Source organism: Ranitomeya imitator, chromosome 4, assembly GCF_032444005.1.
Source record: "Ranitomeya imitator isolate aRanImi1 chromosome 4, aRanImi1.pri, whole genome shotgun sequence".
Taxonomy (NCBI): Eukaryota; Metazoa; Chordata; class Amphibia; order Anura; family Dendrobatidae; genus Ranitomeya; species Ranitomeya imitator.
Window position 1 is genome coordinate 588,985,580 of NC_091285.1, and position 12,150 is coordinate 588,997,729.

The 12,150-nt window shown below is 43.6% G+C and overlaps 1 protein-coding gene across 1 annotated transcript in view; it reads right to left on the minus strand.

Annotated features, from left to right (window-relative positions):
- Positions 1 to 682: 682 nt before the first annotated feature.
- Positions 683 to 12,150, minus strand: part of ADGRA2 (adhesion G protein-coupled receptor A2) — a 261,166-nt gene continuing 249,698 nt past the window's right edge. Inside the window, exons 13-19 of the mRNA XM_069766496.1 lie at positions 11,186 to 11,375; positions 10,216 to 10,424; positions 9,348 to 9,472; positions 9,145 to 9,268; positions 8,522 to 8,667; positions 6,274 to 6,363; positions 683 to 6,193 (exon numbers count right to left, since the gene is read on the minus strand). Coding sequence (XP_069622597.1) covers positions 4,978 to 6,193; positions 6,274 to 6,363; positions 8,522 to 8,667; positions 9,145 to 9,268; positions 9,348 to 9,472; positions 10,216 to 10,424; positions 11,186 to 11,375 — 2,100 coding nt within the window. The 3' untranslated portion in view covers positions 683 to 4,977. The remainder of the gene's footprint in view (positions 6,194 to 6,273; positions 6,364 to 8,521; positions 8,668 to 9,144; positions 9,269 to 9,347; positions 9,473 to 10,215; positions 10,425 to 11,185; positions 11,376 to 12,150) is intronic.

The following is a 12,150-nucleotide window of genomic DNA, read 5'->3' on the forward strand; positions in this document are numbered from 1 at the left end:
ACTTTTTATATCCTAAGGCTTCTTTCACACTAGCGTCGGAATCTCCCCGTCGCAATGCGTCGGGGAGAGATTCCGACGCTAGCGTTTAACGCTTTGCACAATGGGTGCAGCGGATGCATTTTTCCGGCGCATCCGCTGCCCCATTGTAAGGTGCGGGGAGGTGGGGGCGGAGTTCCGTCGGGAGAAAAAAAACGTTACATGTAGGGTTTTTTTTTCCCGACGGTCCGCCAAAGCACGACGCATTCGTCGCAAGACGGATGCGAAGTGTGCAAATCCGTCGCAAATGCGTCGCCAATAGAAGTCTATGGGGGAAAAACGCATCCTGCAAGCACTTTTGCAGGATGCGTTTTTTCTGCAAAACGACGCATTGTGACGGATTTACAAAAAACGCTAGTGTGAAAGTACCCTAAGACACATGGCAAAGCTCATTAAAGGGTCGAAATTGACTTTTAGGATTGCTACTTCCTATAGGTGGCGCTAGAGTTCTAGTCCTCTTCCTCTCTGAAGAGACAATTTGCATATTTAATTTACACAGCGTGCCAGGCTAGGCATGTCACTCTCCACAGGGAGAAGTTACCCCTTAGATAGCAAACCCTATAAACTGCGATCACTATTCCTCGTACAATGATGCATAAGTGTAGAAAGAAATACTAGATGCCACATTTTGTAGAAGACATAACTCTATATTTTGCAATGTTTAATACAATTAAAAAAATATTTGGTGAATTCACAGAATACAAAAACATACTTTGGACATAATTTCTTTGGTACAAAATACTGTTTTTTTTTCTATTAGGAGACATGAAAACAACCATATAGAATGTGACTGATCCATACACCCATAAGTATCCGTGGAAGATCACTGCTCACACTCAGGGGCAAACTCTCCAGCATCTGAATGTAATATCATTGTCAGAATTTGTTGGACCCGTTTCCTCCCAAATTGTTTTTTTAAAGAATGTGGTAATGTGAACAATGCCTTGCCTTAATAAACCAATAGCCGCCCCTTGATTGCTAAACAGCAAATATTTGTTATTTCAATTTCAATACCAAATTGTTTTGCTTGGGCTTCCAGAAAAATGGCACATCGGCAATGAAATCCTGAGTAACAAAATCTGAGCACTAATTCTCCCCCATCACTGGCTGATGTCAGGGGAAAGAAGGATTGAGCAGATGGATTTTAATATGCCCAATCCTTTTGTTCTCAAAAGAGAGAATCTGCTGCCAGAGGTGTCTGACCTCAGCTTGTTTCTGCTCCCTAGGTTGGCATGGCCTAGCTGAACATTGTTTTGTATGATAGGATGTAAGAAATAGGTGTGTGACCGCTATAAGCTATGTGCACACATTGAGTATTGAGTGAACGTGGTCTTAAATGGTTATGTGCCACCTGAAATGTCTAGAAAGTGCTGCAGAATTTGGGAGATTCAGACTGCTGCTTTTTTCACCCATATTTTTATACTGGACTTGCATTACCAATAGATTTAGGCCCTTCCACCCTGCCGCATTATATGGAACCTGACACTAGGTTTCTCCCAATAAAGTAGGGCCTGAAGTGACAGCATTCTAGAATAATGTATATATGTCCCCAATGCACTTTCCATAAAACAAAAAATTGTTAAATAAATAGTTATTATACTCACCTACAGGGCGGTCCGGTCCTTTGTTCTTGATCCGGCACCTCCTCTCTTCTTACGTTCTACGTCATCCACACTGTGCCCTTGGCATTGCACTCCTGCGCAGGCGCCCTTCTTCGTACCCTGCCAAGGGCAGGAGAAAGTATTGTAATGCGCCTGCGTGGTGAAAGGCCAAAAGAGCACCGGCGCATGCGCACTACAATACTTTGCTCTGCCCTCAGAAGGGCAGAGAGAAGGGCGCCTGCGCAGGAGTGCAACACCGAGGACACTGTGTGGATGATGAAGAACGCATCATTCACACGAAGCAAGAGGAGGCGCCGGATGAAGAACAGCGACGCCCTTCGGACTGGATCTCCACTTAGATGAGTATAATGAAAGCTTTTGTTTTTTTTCATGGAGAGAGCATTAGGGACTTATACACAGTATTCTAGAATGCTGTCACATAAGGTGCTGGACATACTTTATATGGGAAAAACATGGTGACAGGTTGCTTTTAATTATAATCCAATATCATATGTAAAACATACAAAGCTATTGGAATACGATACATAGTTTCCAATATATTTGATGAAAAGCATGCTATTCAGGAGACTATGTTTTACTGTACTCTAAATGGGTACTCTCAAGTTATTTAGTTGCTTTAGTTAGCTACGCAGCATGAAAATAAGCAAGTATGCAATTCATTTACTTTTTCAATCCTCTTATTCTCCTGTATTGAGAGCTTTTATCTTTCATGGTGTACAGCTGGTTTCAATAGGGCTCGGCCATGAGTACCTGCCCAGACATTTGCCGACAGTGCGGAGCTACATTTCTGGAGAGAGTTTAACTCCTAATATCCCAGCCACATTTGTCCAGCCCATTAATTGCTATGTAGCATTTACATGCTCAATTCCTACCCCCTTCCCTCTCAGCTCCTGACAAGCTGCTGTTATAAATCTAGCAAAATCACCAGCTCTCACCATCAGCTGCTTTCAGAGCAGATCTCCCAATCACAGCTCTCACTGCCCTGAGCTGAGCGTTTGCTCAAATGCCCTGTTGTCGCTACATGTGTTACTCCACAACAAACCACTGATAGCTGTTATAATAGAACTTGTGCTGGGCTTTATAGTTCTACTAATATCAAACTTCTACAATTCATAAGAACTGTCACTCAAGGAGTAGAGCCTGCCCTGCCAGACACCAGACAGTGAGGAGGCTGGAAAGCTGTGTTCTGCTCAATAGACGACTTCAGAATAAGGGCTCGCTCCCATTTGCGGTGCAATCCGATAAAAAAATCGGATTGCACTCGCCCCAATGTTTCAGCTCATATCTGCAATTATTTACTCATGACGATTCATCATGAGAAAAGAATCACAGCATGATGCGATTGGATTGCACGCACCCATATAAGTCTATGGGTGCGTGTGAAACATCACACTTCACTCGGATATCACCTGAGTGCAGTGCAATTCCTGCCAACGCCGCCAGCAGAGGAGATGGAGAAATTACTTTCTCTGTCTCCTCTGCACCTGTGCTGCGATTCTGTCATGCGAGAGGATCGGAGCGCAGAGCGCTGACACTCGGCTCCCGCTCATAGCAGAGCAGGAGCCGAGGGTCATTAGCATATCGCACCCAATGCTCTCGCATGAGACGATCATCGGATGCCGTACACTAATGGGATTAACCATTTAATCCTGCGAAACATAACTACAGAACTAGTGCCTAGTGACTATTTTGAGGATTTAGGTAAGAGAGTCTATTTGCAAGACAATTTTTGGTTTTCCTTTATGACGAAAACATCTTTGGTACATTTTTAAAATGGGTCTAATGGCAATCCCACCATGTCTGCAATCCTATGTAGAATAACAACCGGGTGTTAGCATTGCCATTTTCAGTGGGGCTATGACCCTACGCCCCCTAACGCTGTCTAGTCAGTGCTGACAACATCAGATTAGGCAGAAACACGACCTATAGATAAGGGGAGGGCTAATGCACAGTTATTAATTAATTCATGTGTTTCCAAGAGGAATAAATGAGGGACGGCACAATGTAGAATTTTAAGGGAAGATTCTCCAGAATTATTATTTTATGGAGAATACAAATAACTGTAAAACAGACATGCCCGGGAACCAAAGCTCCTGTTGTGAAGGCATGTCATAACCACTGCACCATGTGCTGCCTCACTAATTCTCGATTTCTCCGGCCTCCGTACGACTCGATCACATCTGGAATCTTTTCCATAACATTACATACAGATACAATTTTTTGTTTCATGATTAAAGCTTGCATTTCATTCACAGAGACGAGGTTTAATACTGATATGTAAATTTACACAGGTCTCAAAAAAGTGATCCTGATCTGTCTATACAATATACAATATAATTCTATATTTGAAAAATAAATGTTTCCCTCTGATATAACACATTTAAAAAAAAGACAACAAAAACAACAAAAAAAACGTTTACACAAATAACATGCAGAAGTGAATTTCGTGAATGTCTGTGGGGATGTTATCGATTTTGTATGATACAAATAAGTAAAAAAAAAACAATGAAAATGCTTCTTAAGCACCAATATGGTCAAAGGCAGCAATATTTGGTCACCGTGATTGATTGTACCAAGGTATTAGATCGTGAAGATTCCTTTTATTAAATCTGAGAATGTAATGTGCTCCAAATTCCTTTAAAAGGCTACGTTAAGGCACGTGGCAAGAATATAAAACATTTAGCAAGTCAGGATAAAAATGGCTCAGGAGGATGGGAGAAATCTACATGAAGGTGCGAAATAAAAGCGTGAAAGGTGTTCTGTATAAGTGCACCATCCAAAGGATGCTTGGAAGGAGAGATTGCTTAGAAAGTGCTAATTGAGGAAAACACAAGAAGCTTAGAAGGCACTTGGCTGACCAGTAATGTGATAATCTGGCCACTGACTTGACTCCTCTTGCGTGTTGACCTTGAGCTATGTGTATGTCAACGAGATCCCTACAGGAATTCACAAACCGCAAGTATTTTCCAAGGTCTGAAACATTGTAAATGAATCCAAATAGTTCCTTGATTCTTCAACTTTTCTTGTACGGCTTTCAAAACGAGATAATGTAAATCCTCTGTACAACACGTTGGCACAATCCTCCAACCGATGTGCGTACATTACCATAAGCCACTGTGATCTCTGCTATTACACATACATAAACACTTTGGCACATAAATTCTTGGCGTTCACGTTGGTCAGGTCCAAGGTGATTGCACCAACCAATCTGTGATCCCAACACGTGGCTGGGGAGAGACCATTTTCCTAGCACGTGATGGCATCTCGGTCATTTTGATCTATGACATGTATGGCACATGCTTTTTTGGCAACTCACAAACTACACAGTAGTTTCACTCTTCCAGAGACCCGTCTTCATGACTGTAGTGCTCTCCGCAGGTGCAAGGTTGATGTCATACTTGCTGCCCTTTAGGACCCCATTCTGGTTGCCTGTGTTAAGAGGGTAGGATCTACGCTTGGTCTCCCTTTCCATGCTGTTTGCTTGTTTTAGATTGTCCCGACTGGCACTTTTTCTCTGCGCTCTAGCAAAGTCCTGTGCCTGCTGCCCACTGCTGTCACTTCCTTCAGAGTGGGTAAGTGCACCCTCTGGCTCCCTAGCTGTCACCCCCCTGCCATTGTTCAAAGGGCTGTTCTTGCTATGATAGCTTTCAGAGTGGCTATTGTGGACACTGCCACTTTCGCTGGAAGGCAGCTCAGAAGAAGGTCCTCGTAGCACCTTTAACCTGTGGTGTTTTCCTTCCCGATACTGCTTAGTTCTGCTTTTATGGTTCCTACGACCATGCAAATTGTTCATATACCGACTTGGAGCAGTCACAAATTTATTGTTGGTTGGCTCGCTCTCTTCACAGCTAGGTGGTTTAGGTGGGCAGATTTCTGCCTGGCTTTGAGCCACCTGTAGATTGGTGATTTTACAAGGCCCAGTAGTAGAGTTAATACTGTTGCTTGGGGATGATGTAGACTTAACTGAGTGGTCCACTTCAGGGTTGCACCCGATATACACCTGTGGGGAGTCATCTACAGGGGAGCTGGTGTGCACATATGCTTGGATTGGTAATGAGTCTGTGTACAAATGGCAGCATGAAAACAAAGAGCGCTGGACATCTTGACGTCGCACACAGTGGTGAATAAAGATGAACAGCCCTAGGGCAACTGCTGTCACCCCATAGAGATAACTAAAGACAACATTTAGATACCATTCTTGCGATACAGCAAAGGCTCCAAAAATCCAGAGGACAATATACAATATATGGACAATCACTAGAGACCAGAACTGCACTTGTAAGGAATACACGGTGTCTACATCCGGTGGGGCCGCTGAATTAAGGGTCACAGATATGGAAGTGGAATCACTCAGAAGATGATTTATCCCACCATGTGTGTGCTGTACATCATTGGCCTCTGCAAGATCCTTTTGCTCCTTAGGCTGAAGCCTTAAATATATCCCAGCACAAAGAAGATATATCCATGTGATGAGCAGGATGAAACCCGCAGGTACATAGAAAGCTCCGAGACTTGGCCTCCACACCAAACAGCAGCTGAGAAAAAAGACACACAAGTTAATGTGCAACTGCATCCCGCCAGTATGGGGCATAGATTTCCCATGCAGGACACTTACTAAGGACTGTTCTCCCTGTAATTGTTGATGTTCACAGCAGCAGTGATGCCGCATATAATTAGTGGGATCCCACCAGCGATCAAGTAGAACCTAGAAAACAACATTTAGGGTCAATATGTACATACATTTAGATGTCAGATTTATTTAAAGGCCTTTCCTTTTGGCCTCACGTGACTGGTATCAGCCATTATACTTTTTTGGCCGAATGGAACAAAAACGTGTGCTGCAATAGGAGCCTATAAGCAATGTATGCATTATCTGCCTAAATAGCAAGATACGTCTCAGACTTCTAACCCATCATTTGTATAGGGTCATAATGTGATCGGACAACATCATTGTGTCACATTAGGGTTCTGCTGTCCCTGAAACCTGGTTAGGAGGTTCTCCAGAATACAGCAACGGCAAGAGATGACACATTTATAGGAAGGATGGGATAGATGTTGGGTTTTACCATGAGTAGAAGTACTCATGAGTACATGAGTAGAAGACGAAAGATGTTTCTAAGCAAAAGATGTCAGCAGACAGTAGAGATGGGATCATTATAAGAATACTTCAGGAGGTTCATCCAAAGGTTGAAAATGACTGACTTTGCAGACAAATGTATAAATATCCTTTCTTAACTTGTCTTTAGACCTGACATATCACTAGATGTTTTGTGTGAGATGTAAAAAAATAATTCTCAAAAAGTTACTGTTTACCTGATACTGTCCATTGGCCATTTATCGACCTTATGCTCCCATGTGAAAAAAGCAGTCATTTTAGGGATATACCGTATTTTCTGGTGTATAAGACGACTGGGCGTATAAGACGACCCCCAGCTTTTCCATATAAAATATGGAATTTGGGATATACCCGCCGTATAAGACGGGGGTCATCTTATACGCCCAGTCATCTTATACGGCGTGTGGTTCCCAGGGTCTGGAGGAGAAGAGACTCTCCTTTAGGCCCTGGGATCCATATTCATGTAAAAAATAAAGAATAAAAAATATGGATATACTCACCCCTCCAACGGACTCTGCCTCTCAGCGCTGCTAGCGTCTGCCTCCGTTTCTAAGAATGCAGTGACCGTGACGTCATCGAGGGTCCTTCACTCACTGTATTCTTAGGAACGGAGGCAGACGCTTGCACCGCTGAGAGCCAGGGTCTGTCGGAAGGGTGAGTATATCCATATTTTTTATTTTTATTCTTTATTTTTACATGAATATGGATCCCAGGGCCTGCAGGAGAGTCTCCTCTCCTTCAGACCCTAGAAACCATCCAGGATCGCTCCGTGCACCCGTACCCGGCGTATAAGACGACCCCCGACTTTTGGGACAATTTTTAGGGGTTAAAAAGTCGTCTTATACGCCGGAAAATATGGTAAGTTTTTTTTTATTGGAGGGTTGTGACAGATACAGGGAGAGGTATATGAACACATGACATTCTTCTATATACATATATATATATTATTACAGAGGCTAAAGAAAAAAAATAATGATCATCGAGTACTCTGGACTCATTAAAGAGGTTGTCCACTGCTCGGACAACCTCTTCTCAATTGCTATATTCTCTCATGTAAAATAGAAAACTGCCTGTTCTCACCTCTGGTGCTGTTCCACTGATGTCGACGCTGAGTCTCCCGGGAATCATGTGACGTTATGGTAAGTGAGTCCTGCAGCTAATCAGTGGCAGCTAATGGTCCGCTTCACTCTGACTTCCTTCGGATGTAACTGAACATGAAGCATCAGAGAGCAGCAGCAGTTCTCACTTCTTCCGGATGTCTGTTTCATTCAAAGGAAGTGAGAGTGAAGCTGACCATTAGCGGCCAATGACTGGCAGCAGGGCTCATACGACATAACAATGTCAAGCAAGCCCCAGGAAGCCCGGCTCCAACATCGCTGGAATGACACCAGGACCGAAGGCGAGTACAAGCTGTTTTTTTTTTTCACATGGTGGAATATAGTAATTGAGAAGAAGTTGTATAAGCAGTAGACAACCCCTTTAGTTACCACCGATCGACCAAACCGCTGCATGACCATCTCTACCCTCACCTACTGTATTCTCACCCATCCCTTGTAGATTGTGAGCCTTCGCGGGCAGGGTCCTCATTCCTCCTGTACCAGTTATGACTTGTATTGTTTAAGATTATTGTACTTGTTTTCATTATGTATACCCCTCCTCACATGTAAAGCGCCATGGAACAAATGGCGCTATAACAATAAATAATAATAATAATAATAATAGTAAAACATTTCCCCCCTTAGAGTACCTGAGCATCGGCCTATGTGGAGGCTGTGTCACTTCTCCTTCCTGCTGGGGTTGAGGTTTGTGGGTCAACTCCTTGTAGATAACTCTAGCTTTAAGGCCCATCCAAAGAAGAGTAGACAAGGAAGAATAGTGCAGAATGATGCTGACCTGAGAAGGAACATATGGATCTTGATTGCAGGAGAGCTGTCTTGCGTGACCTCTAATAATAGACTTTAGTACGGAATCTTTTATGGGATTCATGGAAAGTTCTAAGTAGGGGATGTTCACACAGATTGGAAAAACAGCTTTCGAGCAGACTGTTTAACAAATAAAATGACACTTCTACTTCTGTCCCCCACCGGACGAAGCCCCTCGGACAAACTTTTCTGGGGTGAGGGTGGGGGTTGGAGGAGGTTTTTTGGAATAAGCCACGTTTTGCTAATCCTAGATAAACTCTTTGAAATAGTGATGCCTTAAAATGATCTGTACATTATACAGGTTAATTTTTGGACCAGCCAAAATGCACATGACATACAATTTGTTTTATGTGAACATGAAAGACATGCCACAATCGGGTATCTTCATTTGTTTGGTTTGTGAGGTTTATAAGGGACGTGCATGTTTAATTCCCTGAAGGGCACTTACAGCTTGGCACACGACGAGGTATCCGGTAAGAGTAATTCCTCCGGCAAACACAGCTGATGTCATTGCAATGTGGAAGCAGAGATTGAGCAGCATGTGCCAACCTTTCCGGGAGATCTGGATGGAGCTGAGAACGCACAAAAAAGTCACGTCATTGTCTGATCATAATGTTACTAATAAGAGCACTTCCCATAGACCTCACCAACCTGTGGTTTACAATGTACGTGATAATGGTGGTGAACAGGCAGAGTAGAAGTACGGCCGTGCAGTAGATGACTTGGTGGAGGATGTCGGTGCCATGCTGAGTTGGTGATGGGAAAGTGTTCAGTTCCTGCCAAGAAATACATATTCATGGACATATAAAGTAGCTGCTATTATGTGTCAGTAAAACTGTCAAGATCTAAATAAAATGGGGTCCGGTATTAGAAGAAAGCATCTACCTCATTCCGTATTCATGGCCTGGATTCTGCAGCTCAGCCTCAATCGCTTAATTGTGGTTGTGCTGCAATACCAGACACAGCCATTAGACAAGAGTGGAGCTATATCAGAAAAAAACAAGACCCTTTTAACTAATACCGGACAACCCCTTTAACCAGGTGAGCATTACTTGTGAAATAAATGCTTTTTCTTAATGCAAAAAAAGACACTGGTGTTGGCTAACAGCTCCATATTCACAGTAATTTTCTACACAGGCCTCATAACATTATTGTGGTTTAAAGGCCTCCATCTCTTATTGACAGCTTTCTGCCTATGCACAGTGTGCACAAAAAGCTGCCTATCACTGGTGTGAGTGTGGCACAGAGCTCGTCATTTATCTTGGGACTGGTAGATCTGTAGCAGATTAAACAGTGATTTTATAAAAACTGCAGCAATCAGCCCAGTAAGTGACCCACTGCTGGAATCATACTGCTAATTGATGGTGTAGCAAAAACCTGGTGACAGATTCCCTTTAAATTTTTAGAGACAGGAACACTCCTTGTAGAATTATTACTGACCTCAACGCACAACATTGTGTATCAGATAAAGGTACCATATCTTAGCAGATACAAAAAGAAATGGATCACATGACCTTACCGTCAGGACAGCAAAATTGCTGAGCTGCAGGCACTGCATGCTGGTGATATTCGGCTCCTCGGACAGTAGCTGGCAGCCCTCTGAACTCCAGCCTCCGTATCCTTCCAAGGCTTTGAAGTTCCACTGTGCTGGAAGAGGGTCCGATCCCTTCACCAGGTGCCGGAGAGTAACCGTGACCGGCTCTGTGAGGTTGGTAATGCCACAACCACCTGCAAAATAAGAAAGTATGAGAGTCAAGCATTGGTTTTCTGAGGTTATCCCTCCAAATGTTAGTATATAGAGTAATGTTATCCGGACTGGCTGCATGCCAAGCTGCTCTCCTACCGCTCTGCTGCCCGCACAGTGCCAGTCCGGCTTCACGTGAGATAGGGATATCCTGAACATGAGGGGTCAGGCACTAGAAGGTCCTCAGCAATTATTTCAGATATCTCTGACTACTTCTGTAATATCGCAGTTGACATTAGAAATTGGCGCATGTGTAGTGCTGTATGCGCTGTTATTCTATGGAGGCCGCTGATGTACGGACCTAGTCACATGCCACTCTGTTAGCAGCCAGGAGAGTGGCACTGCTTGGATTCATACACTACCTGAATCACTGATTTAGGGCTTGATCACATGAGCGTAGATTTCTCTCACCCGATTTTGGTAATGACACTCTGATCAAGATCTGATCAGAGTTTGATCCGAGTGTCAGCATTGTGTAAAATGTCTCCATTCTGTGAATCCGTGGAAATCGGACTGTCATTTGAGTGCAGTCTGATGTTTTCCGCAAACCCATAGACTTGAATGGGTGAGTGTATAATTTTTGGACATCTGTAAATATTATTACAACTCAAACCAGAATGTCCTCCTCCTTCTACACTTCTGTTCTTGTAATTTACACACAATTGATTTAAATGTTCGAGCCCCAAATACCTAGAGCTCCAATCCATTTTCTGATTTTGTTATAAATTCACTGGCGTTTACTTACGAGTTCCGACGTATATGACCGGTGTCGAGATGCTTCGTTTCTTCCCATCTTCTGCCCACCGTGATGAGTTCCCTACAATACTAAACAGCTTCCCATTCCTGAAGGCCAGGACTTGAAGTTTGCAGGTTTGAGAGGAGGACAAAGCAAAGAGGCTTTGAGGTAGATGGACGGAGGCCAAGGCAAGACTGTTCTGGAGGGAGAGAATGAAAGCAGTGACAATCAGTGATGGAAACTGCTCTTATGCATCAGGTTGTCTGCTATATAACATATGGGTTAGCGAGTAGATGTGTGGCCAACAACTTCACCAAGAGAACTGCAGACTCTCGACGCACATGTCGACGCGATAAACACCCGATGTTCGTGGGGCAGAACCCAAACAGTAACATGGACTTCCTGGTGAAGTCCGTGTTCGGTGTCCGTGCCCGAACAGTAGGTGTTCAGTACGGGTGCCAAACTCTCCTGTTCAGGTTCGCCCATCTCTAAATACAAGACAACCACCCGCCAATGAATGAAGGGTTTGGTTGTTTCATTAATATTTTGCACCTGTGCTGCCCCCTCGTTTATCATGGTGGCTTGCTGTATCCTGTTGGGCATTTGTGTTGTGACACAGTGTTGGCACAGTGTTTTTTTCATGTCTTTTTTACAGTGAATTGCATCCAAGTATACGCAGTAGATATATTTATCTTAAGATCCCAGTCCGCTCTCTCCAGCCCACTGGTAAATTCCTCCTCAGCTCCTGACTGAGCTGCTCCTATTAGTCCTGCATAATCCCTGACCCACAGCATTGGCAGTTTCCAGAGCTGTTCTCCTAATCGCGGCTCTCACTTTTCAGAGCCATGTGCTTGTTCAAATGCACTGCTTTCTCTAAACACAAGTATAGTGATAACAGTGTAGACTTCAGAACAATGAAAGTGGCAGAATGAAACTGACCACACCTTCACTCAAGGTGGGCTGCATGCACCTCC